The sequence below is a fragment of the Arvicola amphibius genome, chromosome 12 (genome assembly GCF_903992535.2).
Source record: "Arvicola amphibius chromosome 12, mArvAmp1.2, whole genome shotgun sequence".
In the NCBI taxonomy this organism is placed as follows: domain Eukaryota; kingdom Metazoa; phylum Chordata; class Mammalia; order Rodentia; family Cricetidae; genus Arvicola; species Arvicola amphibius.
Window position 1 is genome coordinate 92,478,618 of NC_052058.2, and position 14,374 is coordinate 92,492,991.

At 43.9% G+C, this 14,374-nt stretch overlaps 1 protein-coding gene across 2 annotated transcripts in view; it reads right to left on the reverse strand.

Annotated features, from left to right (window-relative positions):
• Acmsd (aminocarboxymuconate semialdehyde decarboxylase) overlaps window positions 1–8,804 on the reverse strand; it is a 30,930-nt gene extending 22,126 nt beyond the window's left edge. The window contains exons 1-3 of one of the 2 annotated variants that reach the window (XR_005287668.2): window positions 8,615–8,804; window positions 1,581–1,625; window positions 193–289 (exon numbers count right to left, since the gene is read on the reverse strand). Coding sequence is in view for 1 of the 2 variants with exons in the window: in XM_038349165.2 (XP_038205093.1) it covers window positions 193–289; window positions 1,581–1,625; window positions 8,615–8,671 (199 nt within the window). In the remaining variant the exon portion in view is untranslated. The remainder of the gene's footprint in view (window positions 1–192; window positions 290–1,580; window positions 1,626–8,614) is intronic. The other variant, XM_038349165.2, reaches the window with a different exon arrangement.
• Between the last annotated feature and the right edge of the window lie 5,570 nt (window positions 8,805–14,374).

Sequence of the window (14,374 nt, forward strand, 5' to 3'; positions counted from 1 at the left end):
CAAACCCATGCTATAGAAGCATGGGCTTGCAATGACCCCTTTTCCTCTAATAAAGCTGTAACAGCATGGCTGGCAGGGAAACAGGAAACAGAAGTTGCCATCCCGTAAATCATATCACGTGATCATCAACTTTAAGGGAGGTGCTCCTTTACAACAGGTGGAAACACTGAGAGCATTTCACATCGTACATGCCTTTCTGGTCCATTTCTTTGATACGAACTTCCGGGTCCCAGCAGTTCTGTTGGACCACTCTGAAGACCTTCCCGTCTTTCATCATCTTTGCTTCTCCCTGAGCCAGAAAAACCACATCAGCATAGGCAACTAGCTTGGATAAATCTTGTGTGACCTGCATGTGACCATTCAAGGGGCAAACACATCCACACGACTATGTGTAGAGGTCAGACATCCCTTCTCTGGGGCTGTCCACCTTGGCTTCCTCCCTCCCGACCTTCCTTCCTCCCTTCCTCCCTTCCTCCCTCCCTCCCTCCCTCCCTCCCTCTCTCCCTCTCTTCCTCCCTCCCTCCCTCCCTCCCTCCCTCCCTCCCTCCCTCCCTCCTTCCCTCCTTTCTCTTTTTTTGAAACTCACTGGCCTGGAACTCAAAGTAGGCTAGATTGGCCAATCAGAGAGCCCCAGGCCAATCAATCTCTATCTTCATAGTGCTGGGATACAAACACACATTACCATGTCTGTTTATTTTTTTAAACATGGGTACTGGGGAATCGAACTAATGCTTGCAGAGCAAGGTCTTTATCGGTGGAGCCATCTTCCCAACCTGGATTAATCTTTTTGTGAATGGTTTGAAACATGTTTCATCTCCATATAGTTTGAGGGATTTTCCCTTCATCAGCACGGAGATAAAAAATTCAATTACTTAGTGGGGCTCAGCTTTTCTCTCTCCTGCCTTTCATGTTTGGTATCAAAGGGTTCTGCTGTGTAGGTGTCGGCAGCTGAACACAGACAGGCCCTTTCTACCTATGTGACAGAGGATGGCTGATCCATCATTTGGTGATCTGACGATTGGCTGTGAGACCCAGGAGGGCGATCTGTGTCTAGAGGATGTCATACCTGTGACACAAAAGGCCTGGAAAAGACCTTTGAGATAGACCATAGCATGTCTCTGTAGGGAAGCAATATATGGGCAGTGAAGGTAAGGGGGTTTTTGTAACAGTGCAGGGGCAACTGATTCAACATCTTCATCATCTGATTTCTCCTAACCAATCCACAAATTTTTTCAGTTCTAATATAGGAAGAACTTGTAGAGGGGGACAAGCCACTTCCTTGGGACTGCTCAGGAAATGCTAAAATTGGTTCCAAGGCAAATTTAACAAAATTAAAAAAGATTAAGAAGAGATTTTGCAGAGGTGTTTCAATTCTAGTTTTTATTTCGTAGGTGTTGCTGCTTGAAGTCACTCCTATTTTTCCTATTTCTGGGAAACTTAAGGGCTACTTCCTTGCCTACTACAGGATTAATGCAAGGGGAAAGAGTTGAGTTTCACGGATGCTCAGCCTACAACGCGCTAAGCCAGGCATGCCATCACTGTGCTATATGTGCAGTAGGTATGTGCGGGGAGAAACTCACCTTGCCTTGCTGCTGGAGCTGCACCCAGCCTCCATAGCCGAACCTCTGCAGTGAGGAGAAGCACGGTTAGACTTAGTCAGTAAAGGAGATGGGCCTGCAGCCAAGGCATACCCTCCAGGCACAGGTTTCCAAACTCTGTCCCATCAAACACCATCTTTCTGTCTGTTCCCTCCTCCATACCTGCTCAATATTTTCATTAAATAAATTTACCTTGAAACTGACATATTTATAGAGAAAGAAAATCTCCCGTGTCTGGGCTGGGGATGCAGCCCTGTTGGTAGGATATTTGCCTAGCGTGCACGAAGCCCTGGGTTCCACCCTCAGAACCAAATAAATTGGGCATGGTGGCTCATATCTCTAATCCCAGCACTCAGGAGGTGGAGGCTGGACAATCTAGAGGTCAAGGTCATTCCTGCCTATATAGGGGGTTTGAGACCAGATTGGGCTGCAGGAGTCACTGTCAAAAAAAAAAAAAAAACTGGAAGAGACATAGAGGAAGAGCTAATTTTATTGTCGTTTGTGAGTTTTTCCTTGAACTTCTGCCTGAATCCGTCATCCTGTCTCAGTCTCTTGAGTACTTGGGATTAAGTATGTGCTACCTTGCCTGACTTTTAAGTGATATTTTAACTTCTTGGGGACTTCACACCTTCATCACATGCCCAATAGAACTCCTGAAGAAGGGCTACTCAGAGAAAGCCTGTCCCAGAAAGAAAGAAAGAAAGAAAGAAAGAAAGAAAGAAAGAAAGAAAGAAAGGAAGGAAGGAAGAAAGAACAAAAAGAAAAGAAATTCTGACCCTGACCCTACCTCTGTTTGAAATCACCATGGCAAGTAAAAACAAAAGATCTGTCAAAACTAGTTCTTTATAACTACTAGTTAATCATCACCCCGATGTGTTGACTCTGCTCTTTTCGTCATTGCACAAGGTAGTGGAGGTTATGGGGGTATGTGTATTAATATTTAAGAAGAAAAGGCAGGTTTGAAAAGAGATAGTATTTCTTCCAAAGATACTTAAGATCCCCAAACAAATATCACTGACTTATTCTTTTCTTGAGTCTGTTGAAAAGTTTGGAGAAACTGTGAGAAAAGATCAGAGACAGACATTTTAAAATATGATCCCTACTAAGAAACAATTAAGTCAAAGGGCATTCTGCTAGTTAATCCCACTCTAACACCTACTCTAGACGGCTAAGGACGTGGGTCAGTAGGTAGAGAGGTTGCCTAGCATTCACAAAGACCTGGGTTCCATCCCCAGCACTGCATAAACCAAGTATAGTGGTATACACCTATGGTCCCAGAACTCTGGAGGTGGAGGCAGGAGATCCAGGAGTTCAAGGTTATCCTCAGCTACATAGCAAGATCAAGACTAGCCTAGGGTATATGAGATACCGCCTCAAAAGGCAAAACAAAAAAAGTCCAACTTGTTCTACTATGATAATATAGGCAAGAAAAAAGGAAATAAGAGAAATAACTCATTCCCTCTCTTCAGGGAATTATGGCCACTGGAGTCTCATTATCCCAACACTGGCTAACCATCACTGCCACGGAAATGCCTACTGTATTAAAGATCTGGTTGCTTGACCTGTGGATTGTGGTCCCATTATGAAGCTCCCTCTGTGGGTTTATATGAATGGGAGACCTGGGGAAGAAACTTGATGTCAAGGGGGACACTGAGGAACAGAGAAAGTAGAGATCTGTTAGGGGTCAGATCTCTCCATTGGATGGGGTTAGATTGTTCTGGGTGGACTCACAGAGCTCTGGATTCCTTCCTTCCTTCCTTCCTTCCTTCCTTCCTTCCTTCCTTCCTTCCTTCCTTCCTTCCTTCCTTCCTTCCTAGATTCATTTATATATATATTCATGTATATATGCCCACAGGGTACCAGATCTCATTATGGATGGTTGTGAGACTCTGTGTGGTTGCTGGGAACCAAACTCAGGACCTCTGGGATAGCAGCCAGTGCTCTTAACCACTGAGCCATCTCTTCAGCCCCCTGGGTTCATTTCTGAAAATCAAGTGCTTCACCTGTCAAGCTGGGTTAATAATGTAGATATTATTGTGATGTTTTATATAAATTAAGCCATCTATCTTTCTTGTGTCTGTGTGTGTGCTCATGTGTGAGCACACATGAGTGCAGGGCATGTGCATATGTAGAGTATTGCTCCTCCTCGGGTTCCATCCATTTGGTTTTTTGAGACAGGGCCGCCTATTGGTCTATGGTTCAGCAATTAGGCTAAATTGTCTGGTCGATGATCAGTGCTTATCACCATCCCTGGCTTCCTGCAAAGGCTCTGGGGACTGAACTCAGGTCCTCTATTAAGCTACCTCCTCAACATTTTCTTTTACTCTCCAGAGATCTGAAGTGTGATGACTATTTCTCTTGCATTTCTTCTTCTGAAGAATCCCCTATCTGGCTGCAGCATGTGAGGCTTCAAGGGACTAAATACTCCTCCTCGTTCAGTGGAATTGGTGAGAGGACGGGGAGGTAGTACAAAAAGCCACCAAGACTTTTGCTCGGATGTGTACCTTTGTTTGGTGCTTAGAAAGTTTCCAGGACATACACCTATGTAACCCCAAATTCTTTATTTCTCAGTTTTTCAAGGAGTTTAAAGAATGCCTTTAGGGTCCAGATGGTGGGGCACCTGGAAACTGTCAGCTATAGATGTCCAGTTCTCTGCTCCAGATGGAGTGGGGCTAGGGGGAGCGGGGGGGTGTGGGGAGGCAGGGAAGGGAGGTGAGAGCGTGAAAAGCTCTGTTCTAGGTTCCTCTGGTTGTCCAAGGTGGAGAGCGGGAGGGCTTTTATCCTTAGGACTTAGCTGCAAACAGCCTCCTGTGCTCAGATGGAGGATTTTATTGGGACCTAGTGATGAAAGATGAGCATTCTTTCCAAAGATGCCTGAGAATGTGCTCCCCAGAAGCAGTGGGCATTGACTTGAACTGTTGGGAGGGAGTTATGAAGACTGGCTTTTAAGTTTAGATCCCACAGTAAGAATGCAAGTAGAGGCTGGTTGGTCATGCAGGCCTTACAGCACTCAGGAAGCTGAGGCAGGAAAATCATGTGCTGGATGCCAACCCAGGCTACACATGGGGAGAGTGGGGGAGAGAGGAGGGGAGAGAGAGAAAGAAAAAAAATGGATGAAACATTGGATTCTTTGTGTAGTCTACCCATATTGTGCTGGAACTGAAAATCCCTCTCTGACTAATTCTGTCTTAGTCCCTTTGGGATACCCTGACACAGTACCATCACCAGAGACTTTTAAATGCAGGCATTTATTTCTGGTAGTTTCAGAAAGCTGGGACATCAAAGTTCAAGTAATGAGCAGACTCACACTCTGATAAGAGGCTGTTCCAGTTCCTCCCGAGTCTCACACCAAGAAAACGTGTAGAGCTACCTCTGGACTGTTTTTATAAGAATCGCCCTGTTCCTCAAGATTTAGCTGCTCCCTGAAGTCCTGCCTCTGTGTCCTCTTGCTTGCAAGGGAGGGTTTCAATATATGAATTTTGAGAGGACATACATTTAGACCACAGAACTTTCTTAGTTCCTTCAAGATTCCCATCTAGACAAGGAGGTAGTGATCACGGATTGTGGAACCCTCTGGTGTGACATCCTCTAGGTGGATGGGTCATGCTGGCCACTCTCTCAAGGAGAGTGCAGGCAAGGAGGGTCCTCTAGAGCCCACTTCTTAAACTATGGGTCCCAATCCTTCATCGTGATCACTTAACGTGTGCTGTGAAAATTTTGACAACAGCAAAACATGCGATGATCAAAAATTGATTCAAAGTCAAATGTGTCATGAATCCAAGGTGGCTCTGGCAGTCTGTGCCCATGCTGCGTTGTGCAACTCCCCTGAAGTTGGTTCTGAACACACGACCTGTGTACTTTGCACTATGCAGGCTGTCTCACTGTGCAACACCAAGGAACACTGCCTGAAACACCTCCGCTGAGAATCGAGACTATTGTGTGCAATAAATCGCAGTGACATATAGTTTCCGGCTCATAGAGAGACATAATGGATCCATTATGGAAAACAAAGACTTTCAATATTTTCCTGCTATCATCGCTCAGCTTGTAAGTATCCTGTGAGTATATTTTTGGATTGTACCGTGTTAGAATGCTTGTTTTAAATATTGCTGTCCCCGGGCTGAGAATGTAGCTCAGTCTGTAGAGGGCTTGCTGGCATGTACGAAGTCCTGGCTTTGATCCCCAGCACCATAAAAACAGGCAGGATGGCTCAGGCCTCCAATCCCAACAGTCAAGAGACAAAAGGCAGAAGGTCAAGAGTTCAAGGTCATCCATGGTTACACAGAGAGGCCAACCTGAGCCATATGAGACCCTGTCTCAAAATTTCTTTTTTCTTTTTTTGCTGTTGGATTTACTGGCTTAAAATTCATAAAATGGCCCAAAGAATTTTAGCTTGGGATTAGGACAGAATTTCCAATGATTTGTGGAATGGCCCAAAAAATACTTCTGTCATTCTATACTATATATTTATGCAATGTAGCATTCTCAGCACTGACAGTTATAGGAACAAAATACCCATAATTCTGAAAAGCACTGGAGATGATCAGTGTTAAATGTTCAGCCAAGATTTTATTTTTCAAGACAGGGTTTCTCTGTAGCTTTGGAGCCTGTCTTGGAACTAGCTCTAGTAGACCAGGCTGGCCTTTAACTCACAGAGATCCTCCTGCCTCTGCCCTCCGAGTGCTGGGATTAAAGGTGTGAGCCACGACGGCCAGGCTAAGATTTAATTCTTTATGTAAAAACAAACACATCTATATCATTGGTACGAAAATTTGCTTTTTATCATTAACACATACTAAAGAATTGTTTTAAAGTAGGTTTCAGGACATGTTCGATTTGCGTACCTATTTTATACACTAGTATATGCTGGGTGGCATAAAAATTTCTTGGTAGAAAGGAATCTTGGGGGGGGGGGGACATTTGAGCAGCTTCAGAGCAGAAACTACCACGAAACCCTGGCATTTCATGTGGCTTTTTTAAAATGTGCTTTCTGAGGTCCAAGCAAAAAGAAAATCTGTGACTTTGGAGTCAAATACTCCTTGCTTCTACTAGATTGAGGGCTGACATGAATCTCTGTATGTGTGTCTTTGTGTTTTTCTACAACTGTCAGGTTATGGAGTATAATACGATTCATACATAATATATTTGACACAGCACTTATCAGATGATTCCTCATAAGCCAGGGATTGAAAACAATATGGTAAGAGGAAAGACACTGCCAGTTGCTTCCACAGGGCTCCTGGGGAGTGGCCGGTACAGTCCTCCCAGAAAATCATTAACATCATGAAGGGTTGTTTACACTTAATAAGATGTGACCAGGACAAGACGTTCCCAAGCAGGCAGGCTCCACTGCGGGCTGTGAGGTCAATGGGGTTCCCTGTTTCCATTGGCCATGATGGGAAAGGATTTCAGACAGCTCAGTACTAGTTCCACATTTCAGTCTGTTATTTCTACCTCCTGGGTCACCAATGGGCAAAAAAAATGTGGAGATCAAAAGTTTTTTTTTTTTTGTTTCCTTTGAGATAGGGTCTCATATAAGCTAAGGCGGCCTTAAACTCTCTTTGTAATGGGGAATAACCCTGAACATCTGATCCTCCTGCCTCCACCTACTGAATTCTGGGACAACAGGCATGAACCCAGTTTAATACAGTGCTGGAGACTGAACCCAGGGCCTTGTGAATCAATCTGAGCTACACACTAAGCCTGAGATTAGCATTTTTCTATGAGATAACAATGAGAAGAATATTTGCTCGCACAATGACCCACTTTTTAATTAGAGTTTGTGCTAACTCATTTTTTTCCACCCTAAACAAAATAAAGATGAAACATTACCAGTAACATGAAAGTACTCCAGATTAGGAAAAATCAGTAAAACCAGATACGGGCCTAAAACTGACTTCTAGGTAGTTACAAAATTCCTCTAGGTTCCCACCTTCCTTTTTCAATACTCCTTCTTTCCTCCCTCTCTTCCTCCTTCCCTTCCTCCCTCCCTTCTTTTCTTCCTTCCTGGTCTGAAACACACTATGTATTTGTCTTCAGCCCACTAACACCAACTTTATAAGCTGTTAAGGAAGTGGGCTGAAGAGATAACTCAGAGGTTAAGAGTGTGTGTTGCTCTTCCAGAGGACCCGAGTTCTAATCCCAGCACCCTGTAACTCCAGCTCAAGGAGAGCTAATGCCTTTGACCACACACACACACACACACACACACACACACACACACGATTAGAAGTAAATCTTTAAGGAAAGTTTCCATTCTTAGGGAAACTTAGAGAATACATCCCTCACCCCCACCCCTCTTGGTGCTTCAGATGGAGTCCAGGGCTTCACGCATGCTAGGCAAACACTCTACCATTGAGCCATGCTCACAGGTCCACTGCCTTTTTTTCTTTTTTACAGAGAACGCTCTTTCAAGAAACCAATGTACAAAAATTTCATGTCACCGGCTCTGGGTATCTCTGAGATGCCTGCTTCCCAGGTCTCCCTAACAAGGTTCACAGTTTAACGATCAGGCAGGAAAGATTTCAGACAGAGTTCTGAAATAGACTGGAAAGACATTTCACAAAGCTATCTCCTGGGGCGTCTAGAACCTATTTTAAACATTTTGGAAACCAACCACATCCTATTTTTTTCAATGGTCTTTTAGTTGCAACCGAGACTTTCGATCCCATGGTAGGCAGGTGTCATTCCAGCAGCGGAGCACACTATTTAAAAGGCAGCAAAACTGCTTGACTTAAATCATCCAGGAATCTGAAAGGATGTGTCATGTGAGGGGAAAGAAAAGCTCCAAGAAGCCCCTTATTTCTTTGATCCGTTGCTCTGTCGAAATGAATGTAAAAGTCACCTTTAAATAGTAGGAAATTAGAGCCACCAAGCCATTTAAAAAATCACTCCCCCAAGAGCGAAGAAGAATGGCATTCAGTTCCATCTCCAAAGAGGACAGAGATCTATAAATAGAGGTGTTGAGAGACACTGGGAAAGGTTCAGAAAGAATCCAGCACCTTAGTTACCATTACCTTTTCCAGATCAGGCCATTCCTTTGGTAGAATATGAGTGTGGATGTCAATTTTCATCTCCACAGGATCAGAGGATACACGTGTAGATACAAAAAGGGAATTCTGATGTCAAGAGATCGTCATGAAAATCAGAGTTCATTGACTTCCTCCGTTCCTTTATGTCTACCTTCGGGTACCAGTCAGAAGGCTAGGCCAGCCCAGGTTTGGTCCATGCCAACTGCCCTATTAAAGTTCAAGATCCTGTTTATCCAGTTGGCTTTGGTTCAATACTCTTTGGTAACTAGGACTCAGCAAAAAATTAAAAAAGAAAAAAAAGGCAAGAAAAGAACAGGAATGTGCTCAACTTCTGGGACTGAAAGTACAGCATGTCACTTTGACTCAGCAGCAGCTCAGAACTTGAATGATTTGGAGCTGGGGAGGAATCTCAGTTGGCAGAAGGCTCACCCAATGTGATGAAGTCCTGGGTTTCAGTCACAGCACCACTTAAAGCAGGCATGATGGTGCACACTTATAATCACGGCCCTTGGGAAATGGAGGCAGGCGGAAATTCAAGGCCACCCTTGGCCTCATTGTAAGTTCAAGGCTGGTCTAGTAAATATGAGACCCTGCCTCAGGGAAAAATGACTAATTTTGTGTTTTAATATTTAAATTTCATCAAGATACATTCTGTATCTAGCATCAACTAGCATCAACTAGTATCTAGATCAACTAGCATGTATTTAGGCATAAAATAATTTAGGGGAGTTTTAAGGGGAAACGATATATTCCCAAATTCATCTCCTCTTATATTTGGATTTATTACCCAGAAATAGCTCACTTTAATGATTTTGAGGTTTTGTTTTTGATCCAGTTGGATATTTCCATGTCTTTAAATCATATTTAAAAACTGCTTGTTCTAGAACAATCAGAGCCACACAGAGAAACCGTGTCTCAAAAAACCCATTAAAAAAGAAAGGAAGGAAAGAAGAAAAGAAGAAAAAGAAAGAAAAAAGAAAGTTTCTTGCTCATGGAAACTTAACGTGGAAAACACAGTAGGGGAAGCCTCTTTTTTAAAATTATTTTAAGTGTCTAAGTGTTTTGCCTACATGTATGTCTATGCACCACATGCCTATCTGATGCCCTCGGAGATCAGAAGGCAGCATATTGAAGCTGGAATTATGAATGGATATTAAGGGCATTGGATCCCTTGGAACTAGAATTACAGATGGTTGTGGGCCACCACAGTGTGCATGCTAGAAACTGAACCCAGGTCCCTTGGAGTGTTCTTAATCACTGAGCCATCTCTCCAGGTCCAGGAAGTGTCATTTTGTGTCATCTATCCAGGTCACATTTTGTTCTTTGCCTTTGTTTTTTAATTCATCATTCATCTTCTCACTCATTCATGCGTGCATGTATTCAGCAGGCACTTATTAAGAGATGTGTTGAAAAAATGGTAGGGGAGTTTCATTTTGCAGAAAGTGTCTACCATTGAGGTTACATTTGGTCTTCACTGACTTTTCATTTCATTTATGCATCCATTGCTCTGTTCATTCACTCATTTATGCGTGCATTTAACAAACATTTAGGGAGAGCGACTCTGTGCTGAAGATACAAGGTTGAATGAGATAGGAAAATGTACTTCCTATAATAATAGGTCATTGTATACAGCCTGGGCATAGGGATAGGGAACAATTAGCATTCCGATTGAGGGTGGGTTGTGGAGCCCACTGGAGCATAAAGTGGGGCTTACAGCCACACCACCAAGGGGAACTTGGGATAAACCAGTCCTTTCCTACCTTATTCTGTATTTTTTCCCCATCATCTTGGAAAAGAAAATGTTCAAGGGACTCTAGAGACTCCAACAAAACCCTGTAACTAACTGTTCTCGGGATTCTGCAAATCTTTTCAATACAATGAAACTGAGTATTCAAAAAGCCATCTGGCTGTGATTCACCTAGATCATGGCTAAATTATAGAAACATACTAGTGATGGAGGCTCAGCTTGAGAGGAAACAAGGAGAAATTTCAATCTCTTACCTTTCCTTGTTTCCTTAGACAAACTTTTATATTGCTTGGGCTGTCCCCAAAGTCCCTTTATAGGATTATCTCAGACTCTTGATTCTCCTGCCTTCACACTAGTGCTGATATTACAGGCATATATAACACTATGTCTAGTTTTCCTTCTCTCTCTCTCTCTCTCTCTCTCTCTCTCTCTCTCTCTCTCTCTCTCTCTCTCTCTCTCTCTCCTCTCTCTCTTTTTCTTTAAAGACAGGGTCTGGTGTATTCCAGGTTGACCTTGAACTCTTGGTTCTCCTGTTTCCTCTTTTGGGGGGGTTGGGATTAATAGCTTGCACTACCAGATCCAGTCTGTATGGTCTGGATGGAATTCAGGGCCTCTACACACGAAGTCTCACCCCCAGCTTCTTTCTCCCCAGTTCCTGTTCAGACCCCCTTGCATCTCACCACCATGTTCGCCTTTGTCTACTCTCACATTCAGGACCCTGTCTCTCTTCAAGATCCTTTAATTGCTGCTAGTGATCACTGGCTCCAGTGGTTGTTCCCTGTGGTTTGTTCTTAGGACTGTCTGGACCAGCTTGATCTCTTTAAGACACAACATGATCACATGCTTTTTGGAAGATTGCTATTCATGGTTTTTCACTGCTCGGTCCATGAGAAACCCAGAGTCGCTGGTATCTGAAAAGTTGGCCTCTCCGCCAACACAATAGTCCAAATCAGACCAAATCGAACTGAATTAGAAAAAGTCCAGGTTTAATGGATACAAATGCTCCTGAATGGCTTTCCAGCCCTCCAGAGACGAGACGGGAAAGGAATCCCAGAAAATCATGTGTTTGGTCTGGGAGGGGCAATTTAAATATCCTGCGAGAGGGGTCATCATTTGGTGGGATTTCTTGGGGGCGGAGTCTGGACTGAGGCAACTCCCAGGGGATGGGAACATTCCAGACTCTTTGGCTACAAGGATGCCAGGGACTGGGGTGTGGCTTCCATCCAAATATTCCAGACTCTGTATAGATGCCAAGGGCTGAGGTGAAGCTTCCATCCAAACATTATCAATTTTATTTTGTTCAGTCCATACTTTTGTTGAATGTTTATGCCAGTCACTAATGAATTCAGCAGTTCAGATTTCTTTATGAAGCACCATTTCAGCTGTTGCTGCTGTAGCTGTCAATGCTTTGATTCCCAAAATAACTGCAACAGCCAGACTATTTGACATGTTCTTTTCAATAATCCCTCAGTGAGCTTCTGCACCAGGGTCATCACAGCAGAGTCTTGTTATAGCCTCGGCAACTCAAGGGTATCCAGATTGCTGGTCTTGCTCTAAAAAAATATAAACTCTCAAAAGTAAAAATTTAAGAGCATACCAGGAAAGGATAGCTTTGATTTAGTCTAAAAGACAAATTACATTTATCATCCTTAATGTTTAATTTTCTTTCCCGTGCCTTGTGAGTGTGGAAGGCACTTGCCAATTTCTCTGCAAATTGCAGGAGAAGACTTGCCATCCCAACTCCAGGCCATTGGATAGGTTCATTAACAGAAGTGCTAATTTCTAGAGTTCCATTCAAATTATACCGTTTCCATCTTAGCTCTGAGTGAGAATACTTTCCTTGAGCAGAGCCAAAAGGGCTTCAGTGCATGATGTCTCCTTGGGAGATATTAATTAACACTCGAGGCTTCTCACTCTTACACTGTTGCCAATGCACCAATCAGATTCCTTGTTGGTAACCCACATCTCGCAGAAGGGTAGACCTAAGGACCTAGTGGCATTAATCTCCTGTCCTTTTTCCTTTTTTTTTTTTTGGTTTTTCGAGACAGGGTTTCTCTGTAGCTTTGGAGCCTGTCCTGGAACTAGCTCTTGTAGACCAGGCTGGTCTCGAACTCACAGAGATCCGCCTGCCTCTGCCTCCCGAGTGCTGGGATTAAAGGCGTGCGCCACCACCGCCCGGCTTAATCTCCTGTCCTTTAAAACCAGATGCTTGAAGCATATAAAACTTATTACGGTAATCTTGGGCAGTGTATTGACTCTGGATAGCCATATTTGAGAGGTTATTTTTAGCCATGGAGCTCCATTTCCCATGCAAATAGGAATTCCCTGTAGTCTCAGTGTAATCGCCAATCACTCTACCCTCCTCCATTGACTGAGAAGGACCTCTGTTGTCATTTGGACCAGGTAGCCATGAAGATTCATTAACCACGACAGGAGTATCCGTATCTCCCCAACTCACTGCTATGTAGATTGGAGGATTGGGAATGAAAGTCAATATGTATAGCTCGTCCCTGTTACCTGTCTAATTACCACAGAGAAGTACATCAAGGACCAGATCTGTAGCATTCAGGTTCCTGAGTCATTTACCTCCCTTTTGTCTTCTGTCACACAAACTCTTAAGCTGTCCTCAGGTGTTAGGATTTGCTGTCTGCTTTAAAGGCCTTTTGTTTCTCAGAGGCATCTCAGCAGCTGAAGCAGGAGGGATTCCTCTTGCTCATGTTGGGGTTTATCAGTTTTGATGGGATCCATAATCTTTTATCTCCTGTAGAAGCAGTGTCCATTGGAACCTATGAGAAACACAGCACCGCTAGTAAGTCTTCACCCCGCTTGTCTCCATGTGCTGCCTACTGTGCCATATGCCCCAGCCACAGGCCACATTTCCTGCCTCAAATGTACTTCTGACTCCTTTTGGTCTCTGTTTACAGCTTCTTTGGTGTCTAATGTCTACTACAAGGTCTTTGTCCTTCCTAACTCTAATGGTGACTCACTGCTTATCTGAAACATCACCTCTCCTGATTCCTCCTTTCTTCTAGTGACAAAATAGATCACCCATACACCACCAATCCTCCACCCATACACCTCCGCACCCTCCACCATACACCACCACATCCTCCACCCATACACCACCCTGCCCTCCACCCATACATCACCCTGCCCTCCACCCATACACCACCCTGCCCTCCACCCATACACCACCCTGCCCTCCACAGGAGGCAACACCACTCCCTGTGTTTGGGTCCTGTACTGTTTAAGAGCACAGAAAGTGAACTAATTAGTTCAACAAGCTGGGCTCAGTCCAGTAACAACAGAAGGCAGAGAGAGGAGTTTTACTCAGTGTGTGTAATGATTTCAGCTACAATAAGGCTGATACTTCTGGGTTTTAGGGGCCATGGATGTGCAGACAAGCCCTCAGGCAGAAATGCCTAATGGCCCTCGGGGATGTTAAAGGCCCCACATGACCAACGTGCAGCATGGACTACATCATCCACGTATGACTCAGCTAAGACCTTGCACACATGCGTGAGCACCATCATCTGCATATGACATAGTCACATCCACCCCCTGTGCTCATGTGCTAGGCAGTTTTTAAAAGCTGGTCACACTATTTTCCTCTCTCTCTCTCTCTCTCTCTCTCTCTCTCTCTCTCTCTCTCTCTCTCTCTCCCCTCTAATAAACTCCTAAGTGAGTTTGTTGTGTGTTGTTGGAGGAGGGCTCCTTTTTAATTCCTGGCCACCCAGCTAGCTTAAACCCAAAATAATCCACACAGAAACTGTATTAATTAAATCACTGCTTGACACATTAGCTCAGGCTTCTTATAGGCTAACTCTTACATATTAATTTAACCCATTTCTATTAATCTATGTATCACCATTTGGCCGTGGCTTACCGGCTAAAGTTCTAGCATCGGTCTCCAGCAGGGCTAAATGGTGTCTCTCTGACTCTGTCCTTCTTTCTCCCAGCATTCAGTTCTGTCTTCTCCACCTACCTAATTTTTGCCC